The sequence below is a fragment of the Hylaeus anthracinus genome, unplaced genomic scaffold (genome assembly GCF_026225885.1).
Source record: "Hylaeus anthracinus isolate JK02 unplaced genomic scaffold, UHH_iyHylAnth1.0_haploid 12002, whole genome shotgun sequence".
In the NCBI taxonomy this organism is placed as follows: domain Eukaryota; kingdom Metazoa; phylum Arthropoda; class Insecta; order Hymenoptera; family Colletidae; genus Hylaeus; species Hylaeus anthracinus.
Window position 1 is genome coordinate 14480342 of NW_026534349.1, and position 19469 is coordinate 14499810.

Genomic DNA, 19469 nt, shown 5'->3' on the forward strand with positions numbered 1-19469 from the left:
GTTGATTCTGAATCGAAAATAAGAACATCTTATTTTTCATGGAAATGTTGATCATTTAAAAAATGAAGGCGAAAGAAATGATTTTAGTACTTTATTATGCTATCCTTAGAACCATAACACTTTTGTAGGGAAGATTTCTTTCCATTACTTAAAATAACAAACATATTATGCTGGCATGTTTTTAATGAGACATCTTGTATAATAATTTTACAAGTATGTACATATATCGAAATGACATTTTTTTTAATACTCACTGGTTATATAGTTTGTATGTCTAATTGCAGTTAAAGTGTCTAAATGGCTTTATAAAAATTATATGAAATTTGGGAAAAATTTTAGGGGCAGTCAGTTTCTTTATTAATCCACAAGCTTCATTGAAATATTCTGAGAAATTATTGCTATCCATATACATGCGTTATTAGCTTTCTGTGGTCAATTTTCTACAAGAACTATAAATAAAATAATTTTTCGATAAAATAAATATAAGAGATAACCTTCCATAAGGATTTTTTAAAGAGGCATTTAATTACAATTATACGTAGTAGAAATAGATGACAACAATCTGTGATTTAAACGAAGAAAGTCTTATCTATAAAAATATATGCGTACATATATGATACATTTATATACTTTAGAAGCAAAATATATATATTATCTTTGTCACGTTTAAGAGATCTATTCGCATCGGACATTAATAGGTACGAATTTTCACAATAGAAGATTCAAAAATTACAGTAATCACTAATTTAAATACTTTTATAAGCGTTTACCTTTCTCCAGTTTCTGATGGTCTCTATTTTTCACAAAATATATTTAAATATTAGTTAAGATAGAGAACTATTATTAATATTATGATTGTTTTATTATTAATTCCTTAAATATTAAAATCAGATCTTTAATCAGATTCGATTTATAATAATTATTCCTATTTTTTGGATAGAAGTAGTACATGTTAAGTAAAAGTTTTTGATATTTTCACATAGGTATGTACGATGATTTACGGATCGAACTAGAATCTGGAATAATCCAATATTCGTATAGATTAATTAAATCTTATTTATCTGATGGATACATAAATCGTGTATTAAATTTAACTGTACCGAGTAGGAGCAGTATATCTACTTTTATTTATTATTACAATTAATCATGAAAATTTCATTGTGAAAGAATACAATTACATCCATTTTTAAAATATGTTCGTATTAACACACAGTAAGCATGTCTATCCTTTGTATATACTTTTTCCATTGTATAGTTTCTATTATGTCAGATCAATGAAGAACTATCTTAATGGTACGTTTTTTTCTTTTATAAAATTCACTCGAATAAGATATGGCATAAGAAGCTGAACACTGCATACAGGTTGTATAAAACCTGAAACTTGTCTCGGTACACGAGAAACAGACTTCCGATAATACGAACACAAAAAATCCTTTTTAGTTTTGTACTTGACAAAAATTGTATCCACTTTGCCAGCTGTAATCAGTTTCTGACGGCTTCACGGCTTTATTCAATAGCATATAGGTACACCTTCGTTCATAAACATGTGGACACTTATTACCTTCAATGATTAATTAATATACACCGTAAATTATTACTATACAACCTTTATTGTATGAGATAATATTATTTCGGATACAATAAAGAAATTAATGGTATCCAAGTTTGGTAAAAGGAATTTTATCATTATCTAGTTATCTCTATGGTTTGTTTATCATTACTAATATGATGTTTAAAAAAAAAAACTATTAATAAAATATATTTACTAATGCAACATAAACATATGGAAACATAAATGATGTAATTGATATTAATAGATTCGCAACTTTGATTAGGTATTTATTTCTATTAAGGAAGTGTCCACATACTTCTGAGCGGGAGTCTATGTCGAAGAGTCAGACAATATGAGATTCGCGTTTAGCCTCTGTACGCTAACAAGGGATGGGCCAAAAAGGTGCGTGAGCCCTCTTAATCTATCATCAACTCCAAATGGACTGCGCCCATTTCATCGTTGCGGCTGTGTCTAATGTTCTTCGCCCACGCCTTGCACTCTATGTTTATTAAAATTCCAGCTGTAACAAAATATTTGCTTTTGTTTAAGTGTACCAACGTTTCTCATTAATTATCACTATTCCTCAAACTTTATCTTCCTATTATACATTTCAATTCGTGTCTTGTACTTTTGTACTATTTTAAAACATCTTTTTGTTTACATGTAATCTTGTTGTAAGTCGAATACAAAAGTACGATACACCCTTAATTCTATTAAATATTTATTTCTGATACTTACTACGTGGTCGAACAAAATGAATGGCGACCAGGGGGCTAAGGTATCCCTCGTTATTTTCATACGGATAAAAATAACCGGGAAATCCTCTTCGCGGTATATATTGAATTGGTCCTATATTTTCTTGATCGGCAGGACTTTCTCCTTCGCAGGACACCCACACGGTATTAAGTTCTAAAGAATTATTTGCCTTTAGAAGGCCAATATGGTTCTTGAGATCGACAGGCATTTTTTCTGGTAATGAATCCGTGTCGTTATAGTACTCTGGTCTCCAACCATATATCTGCAAAAATATATTTCCGTATTAACTGTTGACTAACAGAACTCGTAACATAAATATTCTAAATTAAATGTATGTTACTTGCTTCTTATTAAATTTAAGATAATAATACCTTATTAAGTTTAAGAAAAATGCATGGAGCATTTCTGTGATAATTGTATTTATTTTCTTTAGTACAAGGTCCCATATTCTTAACGTCGACGTCGCAGACCTTCCCAGGCGGTGGTGGTTGATTGTAATCACATTTATTAATGTTTGCACCTAGACCAGGAACCGAACCTGGTGTTATATAATCTGCAAAATGATCAAGAAATCCGATATAATTAAACTGAGAACAAAGTAGAAAAGGAGATATCGTGAACAAAGTAAAAATATGTAAAAATATGTAAAAATATGTAAAAATATCATTAACTAGTGTAATAACGTGTTTCATTTGATTTGTAATAATTTTGCAGATGATAAATGGGTGATTTAAAAATTTTTTTAAAGCATTTATTAATAGTAAAAATTACAGATGTATTCCAAAATCATTTTTAAGCTGTCCTAACAATTTGAATTATACCATGGTTATTACCTTTGAGAAAAGCCTGTAGGGAATCAATCCAGTATTTGAAGTTCTCGCTGTCCGTTCCCCTGTACCAGATCAGTGTGCTTTCCACATTCTCTAGTGGTGGTCTAGGCCTGAATCCTAGACCTATAAAAGGACAATGTTAATTGACAGAAAATGTTAGAAATGTATACGTGATTATTTTCAAGATTATGTGCATTATTTACCAGGACTTGTTCCAATTATCGAACGTTCCAGCTGCCACCTCGGTACCCTCGGATCCAGTGTTTGAAAAAATCCCCAGAAGCAAATTGCAACTAGTGCAGCCAGCACCCCGTAGAATATTAAATAGAACAGTCCAATTTTACCTGGAAAAAGAACATTTGTTTGTTAGCCTTTTGGCCTAATGTTAATTATTCCAATATATTATCAAAATTAGTTTTAATATTGACAGATTTCTTAGAAACTATACCTCGCCATGAAGATGATATAATAGTTAATAGTATATTAATAACATTGTAGTTTTGTCAAATTTGTTACAGGTTTATCATCAATTCACCTTGTCAATTTTTAATATTATTAACTTATACATCTAATATTTATTTGTTTGATCAATTATTTTTCTATTAAATTTTACAATTTTATTTACCTCATAGTTCATGACCTCATAAAAAAAAATATATGATTGTTTCCGTGATTGTGGCATGACAAGTAACAGCACAATACGACTCAATGTTCCTACATCCGGTGTCCATTTTCCATATTTCCGTTTTCAATTTATATATTTCCGTTTGAGGTTTATACAGTTTAAAGTTACCATGTATTGTCCACAGTATTGTAACCAGTATTGTGAACGAAATTGTATGAACGTGATTCATTGTTAATTTACTTAGTTTGTTATAGTTAATAGAGATTCAAAGGTTTAAACAAGACATTTTTGTATTTATTTATTCTAGAGTTTGTAGTTATAGAAATTCCTTATAAACCACATTATCTTTAGAATATTCTTATAAACTATATTTTTGGTCAAAATTCTTGCCTTTCAAAAAGTTTATTTCAAATAATAGGTATTTGTAGAGTAAACATATCAAATTTCGCCACACAAGCTTAAACATTTTTTCGTACAGATCACTCACCATGGATTTAAGATAAATTTTATAAAAAGATAATAGTTATTATTAATATTTCCAGAAAATTAAACAGCCTATACTCTTCGTCAGAACATAAAGAACAATTAAAACAAAACTTCATCTGGATTGAACAACAATAGTAAGAGTTATAAGAAAATCACAAACATACACATTTTATATTAATATAAAATTACAGGCTCCTTGACATTTCCTTAAATTATATTATCGAGTATCGTTCTGTATGTATTAGGTTGTCCGAAAAGTTTCTTTCGCTTTATTAATAAGTAATACATGCACAATAGTTTATGTTGTATATTACATTACTGAATTGTGCACGATTCATTTTGCTCCATTGCTGTTACAACATGAATATACAGGGTGTCCCAAAAGTCGGGAAGGAGCCGGAAATGGGGGGTAGCTGAGACGATTCTGAACAACATCCTTTGCAAAAATGTCGGATGGGGCTTCGTTAAGGAGATATTAACGGGAAACGTCGACCAATCAGAGCGCTCGGATACCGGTGGAGCGGCCACGGTAGCGAAGGCTACGAGCTAAGCGGCCGGGCTTGTACGCGAACAAGTGACTCAACGTGCATCGAAGGACATTGACGCTGCCGCCTAGCGCGTAGCCTTCGCTACCACGGTCGCTCGAACGGTCTACGTGCGCTCTGATTGGTCGGGGTTTTCTCTTAATATCTCCTTAACGAAACCCCATCCGATATTTTTGCAAAGGAAATTGTTGTTCAGAATCGTCTCAGCTACCCCCCATTTCCGGCTCCTCCCCGACTTTTGGGACACCTTGTATATGAAATTAGATTGTCTATTTATGTAAACACGACCACATAAAATAATTGAGTGCAACTCGCGAAAGAAACTTTCGGGACAACCTAATATTATAGTCTAACTCGTAAATATTTTTAGCTCCCTGAACTTCGTACAAGTAATTACGATGATACTTGAGACGATTCTTCCAAAACCCCAGCAGAGGGTTAAATGTCGGGAGTAAATCGCTGTGAGTTTTATGAGACGTCTGTTACAGTGGAGGAATTAATCAGCGCGTGGTGGTACTCCGTATAATATGGGTTAATTGCATTAATCGTTGGTTCAATTCAAGGGAAGATCAAAGCGTGGTGGTCAAGTGGAGCAATTCAATTACGAACCGATTCAGTGTCTCGCAAGGTCGCTTCTTGGATTCTATTCCTTGCTGAAATGACCTCCGTCGAGTATTGCTTTCGTAAGAAGAATTTTAAGTCCTTGGACTTGCACGATGGAACTATTAGTACGCCAGTAGATCGAAAATGCTTCGGAAATTTCGTAAGGGTTCTAATCATTTTTTTTACTTACTATTGTTTATCACAAAAACTAAATGTAGAAAAATAATACTCCTTTTTTCTCAACAATATCGTTAGATTCTTTATTCTTGGGTTTTTTCTTGTTTCTTAGTTTTGAAAGTAAGTTCAGTTTAGTTGGCAAAAATTCTTATTCTTGAATATGTTTATTATTCATTCTACATTTCAAGAGATCAAACAATAATACTAACTGATAAACTTTTGCTTTGAAAATTTCGTACCAATAGTTTCATGGCGATAGTCATAACGATGCTAATAACTTTTTTATGTTCCATTGTTTGTCACAAAAATCAAATACAACAATGCAATGCATACAATAATATTTAACTCGTACATTTAAAACATTTATGTTGCAAATATTAGAATATTTTCGTGATTATCTCATTAAATCTAGAATATTAACATTAATTTGAACGATAATAGCGATCCTCTGGATTTTCAATGTTCGTAGACTGCGTCGAGCAGCTTCGTGCTCCGTGTGAAATTTAATTTTATCGATGCTACGAATATCAGACACACAATGCACAATGACGGTACTCGCTACCTCTGCATGTCGACCTATTGCGACAATCGAATGAAATTGTCATGTCGGTACTAACCGTATATCTGCATTGTGTGTTACGATTCATTTATAAAATCACGAGGAAATATGATATATGGAATCGTGATAGTTAACTAGTGTATTGTATTACCGACGTTCCCCACGTGTAAAGTAATATTTGCAACGAAGTATGTGGAAGGATGGAGTACGTTTATATCGAAAAAGGATGGTTTCGGTCGCAATGATAATTCATTGAAGGAATCACGCAGCATACTAAAGAAATTTACTTTGTATTTGGAACTTAGGGATTTTTTTTTTTTTAAATTGAGCACTACAAAAAGTAGAAATTATGAATGTTCACTTGTGTTAGATTTTTATCTGGTTGAATGGTATTGTTAATCCCTTAACTCTTTGGGGCACGGTGAGATTAAAAGTGTCCCACCTTTTTGATGGACCGTAATGCACGGTGGAACATTTTTAATCCCACCTCGAAATTTTGCCATAGCTGCATGTGTACAGGTTTATATTTCGCCTTATTTACGTAAAGCAGATGGTAATATATTCATCCAATGTTACAAATGTATGCACGTTATGTTGACAATGTTATGTTGACAACTTTCAACATGCTAATACCGGTTCAACAATTGTTGGAAGCGGAAGGTTTATTGCGATGATATTTCTTTCTTGGTTTTATGTGAAAAATCGTAGAGGTAAGTTAATTTATATAAAAATTAGTTCTATATAAACAAGTGAAGTGTTTTATAATAAAAACTAGATTAAATTTGTTTGCAAATGATGAAAGTATGGTGGAATTTTATTCGTCCCACCATGCAACTTGGGGAGCAATACAAAAAAACATATTTTTATTTATTGTTTATGTTTTAATATTCTTAAAACTATGAATGTGACGCCCCTTGTTATTATATTTATTTTGTTACATTATATGATACCTTTATTAACAAAAATATAACAATTTTGTTTGATTTGAAACGCAATAAAATTCCTGTGCAACATGAGTCTATTTTATGACCTGAATTCCTGTGCCGCAAAGAGTTTAACCTACAGCCTGAGATCAAAACTTAAACAAGATCGCTCAGCCTTCGAGCCATTCCACGGTTCGGCAAATCGGACCTAACAATAAGTTGTACCAATCGCGCACGACTTACAGAATCGAAGTACATGTGTAAGATACAACTAGTTTAATTTTGCGAAATATTTGATAATTAATTACAACCTGATGAAATAACTGTGATAGATATACCACAAGATGTTTATTATCTATCAATAAAGTATAACACAAATCAATAACATTTATCTCTAATGTCTGAATAAATTAGCAATTCAAATAATTAGCGATTATACAAAAATGAACAATCGTCAATGGTGTGACGTTACAAGTCGCGACCACCGTACCACGAGCCAGGCTCCTAATGTTTACATTGAGCCCGAATACAAGACCACGTGGCTCACACGTAGCTGTAGGTTAAGGGGTTAAACTAAATTTAAAATAAAAATTAAGAATTATGAAATTGTTCATAGTATTACATTTTTGTCTAATTGAATCACATTGTAAAAATGAATCGAGAACAATAATTAGACATTACGAAAATATTCACTGCATCCGATTTTGATCTAGATGTGTCACATATATTTAAACTAAATTGTCTTGTTTATCATATAAAACTTAGAACAGAAGAGGATGTAAAACCCTAAATTACTGTAGCATGTTAATCAGTTACGCTGCAGGAAGTAGACTACGCGAACCGGTAATTGATTAGGCTTGAGTTCTGCAATGTGTCAATGGCAATCATTCTGTGAATGATGGTAAATTGTTTTGACTAGCCTTCAAACATTTATTATTACAGATTTATGTAATCTATTAATTCAGGAATTGTTTCTGAAGAGGGTTTTTCCAATAAAAGAAAAGAAAAAAATAATAAATGCTCGAAGAATACTCAGGATGAATTACTTGTATTATTCGACAAGCATTTTGTTGTCTAATTTTCGTCGTCTTGAAAACTTATTGTAGAATATGTTAGTAAAGCGTAGATATCTTACGGTTACATCTTATATTCATTATTTTCTTTATTATTTTTATTCTTATTCTTTTCTAATACTTGTTATCCTTTCATACTTATATTTGTTATTTTTTTCATTCTCTTTTTCTAATACTTATTATCCTTGCATACTTATATTTGTTATTTTTATCATTCTCTTTTTCTAATACTTATTATCCTTTCATACTTACATTTGTTATTTCTATCCTTTTCCTTTTCTTTATTGATTAATTATAACACTTCATGTTTCCAGTATTTCCTTCTAGTTTTCACTAATTTATTTTATTCTTTTCTCTAATTAATATCGTTTCTTTTAGATCAGGCCTGTCCACGGGTGGAGCCCCTCGCGCAGTTCCTTCCCCCACTACCGCGCATGGAGGGAGTAAGAGCTGAGAGAGAAAGACGTCAGTATAGATCAGAACGTAGAGCAGAGTAGATCGAGATAGTCTGCGCCGTCGGAGAACGCGCATCCTAATTGCTATAGAGTGGGGGAAGCTCTTGGGCACGTGCACCACTCGCAGTGGACAAGTGTCTTCCAGATTATTAAGGTAATTGCATTATTGTATCTGATGTAGACTACCAAACTACAATAGATATTTTATACAGAAATTAAATTTAAATAATGTATATTTATAGTGAATTATTATATTGGATAATTATATTTCTGCTGATATCGTGTTTGCCTTTTTTGAGATTAGATGATTAGAATAGTATTCAGTTACACGTAGTTGAAATTTGTGCTTTTATCTTCTAAAAGGGCACAGAACAAAAATGCGTTCACGCAATCACATTTACTATAAAATTGTTTGATTGTTTAATCTTAAAATTTTTGTAAAATATGATTTTGGAAAATTGTTTTCCCTTGCAAACAATTTATCCTAATTAGTTTTCTTTCAAATACTCGCATAGATTAGAAATATTTACGTATCCTCCATTTTAATCATTCTTTTTATTTTTAAACATTTCACTCTGTGTTTTTGAAGGATAATTGAGCTTAGATCAGATTCAAATTAACATACAAGAATTGTCTCACAAGCTCACTAAGCAACGCGGTAAATGGTATTACGAACTCGTATCAAATTCCTTATATCCATGTCAATTGCGATCTTGATGGTTATCGTAGTACACATAACAAAACATTGAGAAACATAGAGCAGAATATGTAACACACAAATTTCATTCGTGCATTTTACTTTGTTAAACTTCCTATTTGATAGAAAGTAAGCTCCAAAAGAAAAACACAACAAAATAATTATGTTTGGGAACATTTCAGAAATGTAATAATGTTAATGTAATGTAAAAGTCAATCCTCAAGCTTCTAATTTTCAGAATTACACTATTAGAAGCACTATTCAATTAAAATATGCTAACGTGTATAAGTACTCTAACTCCTCCAGAAGCAAATCACTGGATTCCATACACTACTTGTATTATTTGGTCTCTGGGTGCGACCCCAGACCAATTCTAAGAAATTCTTAACGTACAAACTGTGTAATGTAGAAAGTTACAATTCTAATATCCGAATATATTTACTTTGGAGTATATCTTGTAAAATTTGTTTTGAAGAATATTGCAAAATGCCGTCGCAAGAGATATTCCTCGACATAGCATTTTTTTAGCTGGCCTTCACAGATTCTCAGAAACTACCGATTCAATCGACATCAAATTTAAAGCTAAATACTCTTACAATACATTATCTTAAATATAGCATGAGATTTTGTCGATATTTTATTACAATCATCACTTGCAAAATTTTCAATCTTACGTTATCAATGAAAAAAATTAAGTCTTTTCCCTTAACTTTATTATAATTTCTCCAAAAATGAACGTTTTCAAAAACACTCACGCTACATTTCAAATAACATATACATAAGATATGTATAAGAGTAGTCTTAGCATATACAGTGGGTGTAGAATGTATTCGTACACCGATCAATTTCCCAAAAAACTTTTGTGTGAAATTGTAGTTTCTTAACTTCTTTTTTTATAATCAATGATATTTTACATATTCTCGGAAGTCTCTAAGATAGATATAACCCAAACAACATTTACTAGTTAATATAATTTGTGAGATTAACAAAAAAAGTGCGAAAAGTGGGTAAAAGTATAGAAGCAATAAGTATTTGTACGATTCTTGTGACTAGACTGCGGATCTTTATGCAAAATAAAATCTTCGCGAACGTGCCTTCAAAAATTGAACTTAAATAGGAATTTGTTTTATTCTGCAAATATTATAACACGAACTCTACTTTCAATCTTTTTTATATTCTTGCATATTGTTTGCATTTTGTAGTTTCTTGCACATTCAAATTTTCTATAAATGCATAAAGATCCGCAGTCTACTTATGACGAACCATTTACAGTAGAGTTTGTAACGTAAACACATTAGTTTATTACTCCGTACGAATTAGAAAACATCAAATTTCCAGTAAAGTACTTTTAAAAATGGCTCTGATAGAGGAATTGAAGATCCCACTTCGTATAACTAATGATGTAGTTAATTTAATGCTTAGAAAAGTTACAATAATTATAAAGTCAAAAGTACATCCCACGAAGGAAGTATTATATACTTATAAATTAATGTAAATTTCTTTTTTTTTTTTTAATCAAGTTTTAAAAATTAAACAGTTGTGCGAATACTTGTTGCTTCAATATTTCTATCGATTAATTGTTTTTTTTTTTTTTTTTTTTTGTTAATTTCGCAACTTAGATAAATAGCTATTTTTTTTTGTAATCTATCTATTCTAGAGATTTCCGAGAATATGTAGAATGTCATTGTTTATAAAAAATAAGTTAATAAATTACAATTGTACATGGTTTTTTTTTAGATAAATTGGTCAGTGTACGAATACTTTCTACACCCACTGTATGAAGTCGATCGAACTGGTAGTTCTTTAGATTTCTAGTCAGCTGTAAAAGAATCATTAAATTACAGTTATAAATGATTGAATATATGTATAAACACAGAATTAATTTCTAGACCTAATAACTCGAGATTTGCGCTATTTTTTACAAGAAACGATGAATTTTTTTTAACAAAAGCTAGAAGCGTTAGAAAAATCACCCTTTTCTCGTCGATATGGATTCAACTTGAGATATTTCCATGGGGTTGACGCTGAACGAAATCAACGGTATGGTCGCGTGGGTGTACCCTTCGGAATGGCCCTAAGTTACATAATGTCGTAATGCCTCCATTTAACGCCAATTGACCTCGTTGTACACGTTTGCGCTAAAGGAAGTTTAACAATTGCCATTCAGCTGGGCAAACCGTTGTGTGGACCGCGAATTAACCGCGCTTCACGCTTCCGTCTTTTTCTATCTCGCTTTTATTTTTGTTCGCCGTGTGTACGTTTACTTCGAACAAATAGACGATAGGTGTGCTCGATACCAAGTATGTTTCCTTAAATTATTGAATTACGCGCGAGTAGGGGGAGAAACAGTGTCCACTTTGAAATTTCCCACGGTCCCACGCGAGAGAGAGATACATGAATAGACTTTTGTTCATCAGTTTTGTTACTATGGAATCCGATTTGGGACACAAGGCTATTTGATATATTTTGTCTCATTGATTTTTGCGCATTGTATAATTTGGGGAAGATAATAATATATTTGTGGTTTTCTTTGCTATTGCAATTCATCTTATTATATTAAACAATTTTCATCTAAATATATCTTGTACAACTGCTTTTATAATTCAATGAACGACGTTATTTACCTACAATGTTCATCATTTTTCATTCACTTTCTGTAAAAGATAATTGTAAATAGTAAATTTGATCGAACTTCTTGTTTGTAATGAGATAATCTTGTCTGGAAGTCGATATAAAATTAAAATAAAAAGTTATTATTTTGGCGCAGTAAACTTTTAGTGAATAAAAACATCGTACTATAGAAATTGAATGAAAATTGTTGAAACATGAATACATTTATTAGAAAACAGTATTACGTTTTATGAAAAATTCGAGACCAACGAAGGGTATGCCTAATTATTATTAGAAAACTGCAGTAGCAAATGCAATAATGTCGAGGTTTTCTGAAGTCCAAGGATGAATGATGGGTCACGTTTTGACACTGAATGCAATTTGCAAGAAACTGCAAAAATGGTGACAGGCTTCTGAGCTAATTAAGCGAAGGAAAACGTAATCTGACAGTTCACTCTGGATTTCTGTGGGTCTTCTGTGTGCTATTGAAATAAATTCCAACAACTGCTGCCACATGATCGTTGATCGGATTGCAAGACTAAGAGACCACCTTGGTACGTGACAATGAAAATTTTAAAGCGGCTCGTATTTCAAAGCGTAGCTCTCAACTCCATAAAAATGTAAACCTTGTCCAAATATTATGCCGATGGAATTCACGTGCAACCCTCGAGGCAGAAATCGCAGACGAAATCCAAATCCAAATTTCGTCGAAATCTTATACGATATAACATTTACAGCTGACGAGCAAAACAAATAGTTGAATCACGAGAATGCTAATAACGAAATGTTTCATTGCAGCGTGAATCCTGATTTAGGTTTAGATAATGTCACCATAAATCTTTTTAACGCTGGCGATAAAGATAGTTGCTTCTCCATAAATAAATACACTTTTAAGTAGGGCTGAGACTATTTGAACAATTGAAGGCATGGAAATTGTAGGTACTCGAATACTGTGAATAAACTTCGAATATTTGAGTGTTCTGAATATTTTAATATTCGAGTGTGCAGGTATTGATGTTTTAGATTGTTTTAGTATTTGGAATTGAAATACTCGAGTAGTTCAGTATTTGAATATTTATGTATTGGAGTGTTTAAATGTGTAGATATTGAAGTATTTAAATATTTTAGCATTTGAGTATTCAGACATTGTAGTATTACAATGTTGCAGTATTGAAATCGAAATACTCGAGTAGTTGAGTATTTGAATATCATTATTCGAATATTTCAACATTAAAATATTATTACTCAGATATTGTTTTAAAAAAAAAAATCTATATGACTATTACTTATTATTATAAATGTAGGCACATTAATTTTCTGTTACCAGAATATAAATATACAGAATATCAGTTAGTGGCATATTTAAAATGAAAATAGAACATAATAAAAAGACGATAAATTAGAAATACATAATTTTTCATCCACATCGAATACTAAAGTATTCAAATAGTCAGTTTACATTAACAAATTATCACTTGCTTGTGCCTCAGTACTATTATAGTTAAATAATTTTTTTTTGTACCTTTGTGTCTGTTTTATATGTTAAGTTATAATTGTTTCCCTTAACATCATACAAGTCAGTTAGTAATCCAGAAATGACTATTGAATATGGTTCAAAATAAGAATCGATACATTTAACTATTATCAAAGCTAACAATTGCTCGTAGCGCTAATTGTTCGTTTATTAAAACTGACTAAATTGCCACGTTTTATTTAAATTATATTCATCGTATATTTGAATATCCAAAATGTTCGAATAATAGATTGAAACTAAATTTAATAAACAGCCCCATCTAAGATAAATTTTATAAAAAGATAATAGTTATTATTAATATTTCCAGAAAATTAAACAGCCTATACTTCTTCGTCAGAACATAAAGAACAATTAAAACAATAACTTGATCCAAAAGTTATATTTTCTATACGAACGTAGGTAATTTGTTTAGGGTCGAGTACAAGTGTAATTTTACTCGTAACTAGAGTAATATTTACTTCGTTGTAAATTAAATTACGTTCGCCAATGAATAGCAGGCAAACACTCTTCCTGGATTAATGCGGGGTAGAGAGTATTGCCATTTTATGAAGTTGTTGTCTTCCACCCTACACCCTTCAGGGTGTGTATCCAGTCGTTGTTATGCCAACCGAACGAGGCTTGATTGCCAGACTAGATAGTTTTACGCACGGACGTAGTCATTCTTCCATTCATGATTATTACCACCATGGTCTCTTTTACAGGGTGCGGCAGAAAGAACTCCCACATTTTAAAAAACGATAGAAAAAAAAAAGTGGTACGAGACACCACCAGATACTTTTTATTTCTTAAATCTAGATATAACAAAGTTTTTTTTACTTTATGTTTTAAAAATTACGCCGTCCAAATGGTAGCCTTTACGGGCGATACATATTTGGAGTCGTTCTTGAAAGTTTTCCATCACTCTCGCTAGCATTTCGGGGGAAATTCTTTCAATTTTCACTTGGATGGCCTTTAGTTCATTCAAGGACCAAGGACGATGTTTGAAAACCTCGGCCTTGAGGTATCTCCACAGACAAAAGTCACATGGACTTAAATCCGCCGAGCTACGGTCCATCCAGGGTGTCGACAGCGCGAAATTTTGCAGATAGTGTCCAAATGTGCATCGCCCGTAAAGGCCACCATTTGGACGACATAATTTTTAAAACATAAAGTAGAAAAAAACTTTGTTATATCTAGATTTAAGAAATAAAAAGTATCTGGTGTTGTCTCGTACCATTTTTTTTTTCAATCGTTTTTTAAAATGTGGGAGTTATTTCTGCCGCACCCTGTATATGAAAGTATAGGTCGATTCGTAAAAAAACTATTGGATAAATATATCATAAATCGTCCAATCCATATTAATTTAAAGAAAAAATATATAGAGGATGCCTGAACGGTGGCTTAATAATTGCAAATAATTACAGATGCTAAGAGATACGAAAAAGTAAACAACAATCATTGGTCGATTCGTAACAAAGCTATTGGTTAAATGAATTCAAAGGGAAAAATATATACAGATCGTATGAACAATCTCGGGGGGTTTGAAATAATTTCTAAATGATAAGAGATACGGAAAACAAAACACCAAGCTTTCCTTTATCATTGTTCATGTAGAATCAGATAGCAGAAATTGTTTTCTTCAATCTTCTAAGATGATACCGAGTGTGCTCGGCAACAGTGATTAAGAGCTGAAGATGAAATTTCGGGGATATCAGAAAGTAAATAAAGTACCTCAAATTACGCTAGGAAAATTATTTCGTGCGTATTTCGACAATGCTTCTTTTTCTGTAACTTTACATTGCTTCGAAGTACAACTTATTTATTATGTTTGAAGAAACTACAAACTCTTCAGATCGTTATATTGAACGAAGGAATGCGATGAGGGTTCCATTCTTTGGTGGGCGTGCAGATAAACCTAGCCAACTTGGCTAACAGAAGTAAACCGATCTCTTTAGCCGCTCGAACCACGGAGGCTGCGTAAAGCATTATTACATATAGTGTTTCATAATATTACAGATTTTCCGTGTCCAGAAATCATAGCAATGGAAAAATTTGACGTCGACATACGTCCACAATGATATTAGGTTGTCCCGAAAGTTTCTTTCGCGAGTTGCAATCAATTATTTGATGTGGTCGTGTTTCTATAAATAGACAAACAGTAATGGAGCGAAATGAATCGTGCACAATTCAGTAATGTAACATAAAACATAAACTATTATGCATGTATTATTTATTAACACGTTGACCGCCAAACGAATATTCTTAAAAAATTCTGCTAATATTAAATATTAGTTAGACTACTGAAATCTATGTAATCAAACATTTATCGTGGTATTTAGGTTTGTAACTACATCAAAATTCATGAATTTCATTTAAATTCATCTCCTTTGATGTCAACTTTTCAGAATCTTTTTAGTTCTTGAGTGAAACCCATACATGGGTGACATGGCAATCTACGTGTTAATAGAGCGAAAGAAACTTTTGGGACAACCTAATACTTTGTGAATTGCAGACTGCGAGGCGGTGTAAAAAAATTAATAAATAAAGCGTATTATTGCAGGTAACCGTGCTCAGAAATCATAGCAATAAACACAATTGACGGAGGCAGATTATGTCGAGTCCAAATTGTTTAATTTAGGAGAAATATATTAAGTTCAAATTTTTAAAATTTTTGATAAATGTTTCGTATCACTTAAAATAATAATATATTTTTCATTGCCGTTTAAAATATTAGATCCAATCCGATATGCATCCGCTTCAGAAGCAAACTATGCTCGGTCCAAACTAAACAAAAATTTTTGATAAATTTGAACTAATACACTGAACTAATAATACATTTAAAATATTAACCTCCCACATTTTGAATTGAACATAGGTTGTGTCTGAGGCTCAAAATAGTTTGTTTAGAAGCGAACCAAGCTGTTCATGATTAGGACTCCTTCGCAACTTTGCTCCCCTTTCCCCATACACCGCATTATGTTTACGTCTAAAGGGTACATATAACGGGACATCGGCCATCGTTTCTGGACTACGTTCAAGTAAACAGAATAAAAGAAGCCCCTAAACTCCTCAGCTTATCTTGGTCAACGTGGCCTTAAAAACCGTAAATTCGATCTTTGTAATTATGACGTAAATGACGTTTGAAAAGCTTAGCAATACATTCTATACACACGTAATATATTATTACGGATTAAAAAAAGTCTCACGCATTTTAATTCTGATTTTCTCTTTCCTGTATGAAAATAAATAGAAAGTGGAATTATAGTAGACAAATTTCTTCAATGTAAATTTACGATAAAAATCAATGAAATGTGTGCTTCACACATCATTTTTAGAGATTATATTCATAATGTATTGTACACATATTGTTTTAGATTTTAGATTTGACAAAAAGAAGATATCTTATTCTAGTATTCTTCGACAAAAGTTCTCTAAAAACAACAAATTAATTAATTTCATTATAAAAAAACGAAATTTTAATTTTGTCTCTCCTAGTCAGAGGTGGGTAATATTTGTAGAAGAAATATTTTAAATACTATTTTAAATAATAGATTCTTCAGAATTCAAACAAAATAGTATTTCAAATGGAATATAAAATTTTCAGCAAATAAAATATTTTATTTTGATAATGTAAAACGTAAAATAAAATAGTTTATTTTGGTAATGTATAGTTAAAGCACGAAAATAAATATTTTATTTTGATAATCTAACACACAAAATAAAATATGTTTCATTTTAGTAACATAAAGCATAAAATAGAATACTTTCCATAGTTCTTAATTTGAAAATAAACTGTGTATGTATGATACACAGATGGAGAAACTATTTCTTGCAAATATTATGATTTCTTGCGATTAAAGAATATATCTTTCCATCATTCATTTTATGAAGATTTTTTATTGAAGATTCTTAATAGAAGTATTCATTGAAGAAGTACATTGAATGTATGTTTAATAAACATTGTTTATAATGCAGAGGAAAAGTACTTTGTTCGTTTTAGATTACCAAAATAAATATATTTCTTATCCAACTTCGAAAAAGTAGTGTATATTTTTTTTTTAAACTATAATTTAGTAAAATAAAATATTCCGAACTATGGTATAAATATTTTCAGTGTTTTTCAAATAAAATATTATTTGAAATATCATTTTAAAAATGTTTGATATCAAATAAAATACATTGTTTCAAAAAATACTTGCATGATCCGAAATAAAATATTTTATTTTTAAAAATACATGCACGATTCGAAAAAAATATTTATTTACTATTTACTATTTAAAATACGTATTTTATCCAGCTCTGCTCCTAGTTAATTCACATTAGATATTATCATTTGTATCACACCATGATCGAAACGTATCGATAAGTAAGATAGAATTAAACATTATCTATTGTCTAACAGTGCTTCTTTCATAGTAATTTGGTAAAATAGGCATGCTTGAGTTGTCTGTTCAAATCGGAGCAATAATCTTCAGTTTATGGAAATCTATCGTCCAGCGGTAAGCAGCTTACACGATCTTCGAGTAAAACTATTTAAAGCGAGACGAGGACACGAGTTTCGCTACAAGTTATTCCCTGGTAAGATGCTTGTATGCGCTTTAAAATAGTTAATCGTATTTTAGAACAACCTATGTATTCAAATTAATTTCAACCATCGTCATGAATGATTTGAAAGTGACGCGAGAAGATTAATTCGAAAGATACTATGGTTTCTCTAGATAATATATTTAACCAATTATGGCTAATGATATTTTAATTTTTGGATTTAATATAAATTGTGCAATCGATGATCTAGAAGGACTAGTAATTCTATAATTTATTTACAATTTGTATTCAAAATTTGTTAAATATTTATTCAATTAATTTCTTGGAGAAAGAAACAACAACAAATTTATTTTATATTTTAACGAAGGCGCTAAAAATATATTTTCTCTTCGCAATTTAATGTAAATTATACACGTATACGTTACACATATTTCGTTCAAATTTGTTAATTCTACCCGCATGTTACAAAAAAGTAGCTTTTTAAGTTTATTATTCAATTATTGATTAATTACACATTTTTCTTCGCATCTGAAGATGACCAGTACACCGTTCAAATCGTTTATAAGTCAGAGAATATTTAGACAGTTTCAAAATTTAAATGGAAAAAGGAATTTTCTCGATGAAATTATTGAAATTTTAGTATTTTTTAGATTAAAGAACAATCATCATTTCCATCGAAATAATCCACGAAATCTCGAAACACTACACGCGATTAAATGAAATTATATTTAATATTCTCCATTCTTCGGACACGATGTCCATTAAAGAAATTGGGTAAAGTAATATTTAAATATACAACGCCCCTCGCAGGAACGATTATGAGAATGAAATTTGATGAAATATTAGATGGTAGATATTGAAAAATATGTCATTGTACAACACGTTACCGTGTCGTAAACCCCCAAGTTTTATACCTAGTTTTATACCTAGTTTTAAAGCAGCCCGTATACAACGTAACCACGTCTTAGCAATTAGCTGGCATTTACTGCCACATCTAAAATGAAACTAAACAATGGTTGGGTCGATATAACGAAACATACTGGATCCATAACGAACAGTCGTACACGAAACATCGTGTCCGGAGTGACCTGTTGAATTCTCCGAGACGATTTATCGAAAATTTTCCTCACCAGGATGTACGTTCATTTATGAAAAATATAAAATATATTTAAAGTATGCTAGAATAAATTGTTCAAACTATTGTTTATATTTTGATTGAAATTTAATTTTACTGTTACAATTAACACGGTATCATACATATACTTCGGCAATAAGAATTGTAACAATTAAACGACAAGCGTTTTTTACGTTTCTACATTTGAAATTCTCTGTTTCTAGCTCTAATAACCTCAAAGAGTTAAAACTACTAAATTATCATTATACTTCAATTAAAAAATACAAAAATAAATATACGTAATATATGTTGAATATATTCTACAATTAATATAATAACATTGATATTTCAATTTGTACGCACACACCTTTTGATTATATTTACCATGTACTTATTACATTATTTT

The 19469-nt window shown here is 31.1% G+C and overlaps 1 protein-coding gene and 1 long non-coding RNA gene across 3 annotated transcripts in view; one reads left to right on the forward strand and one right to left on the reverse strand.

Annotated features, from left to right (window-relative positions):
- Positions 1–1104: 1104 nt before the first annotated feature.
- The window catches only part of LOC128891704 (sodium/potassium-transporting ATPase subunit beta-2-like), a 19248-nt gene continuing 883 nt past the window's right edge, over positions 1105–19469 (reverse strand). Inside the window, exons 2-6 of the mRNA XM_054151430.1 lie at positions 3342–3482; positions 3142–3261; positions 2680–2861; positions 2291–2570; positions 1105–2072 (exon numbers count right to left, since the gene is read on the reverse strand). Of these exons, the coding sequence (XP_054007405.1) occupies positions 1969–2072; positions 2291–2570; positions 2680–2861; positions 3142–3261; positions 3342–3482 (827 nt within the window). The 3' untranslated portion in view covers positions 1105–1968. The remainder of the gene's footprint in view (positions 2073–2290; positions 2571–2679; positions 2862–3141; positions 3262–3341; positions 3483–19469) is intronic.
- Positions 5072–19469, forward strand: part of LOC128891728 (uncharacterized) — an 18367-nt gene continuing 3969 nt past the window's right edge. For both annotated transcript variants that reach the window (XR_008460901.1, XR_008460902.1), the window contains exons 1-2: positions 5072–7523; positions 7557–8738. This is a non-coding gene — a long non-coding RNA (uncharacterized LOC128891728). The remainder of the gene's footprint in view (positions 7524–7556; positions 8739–19469) is intronic.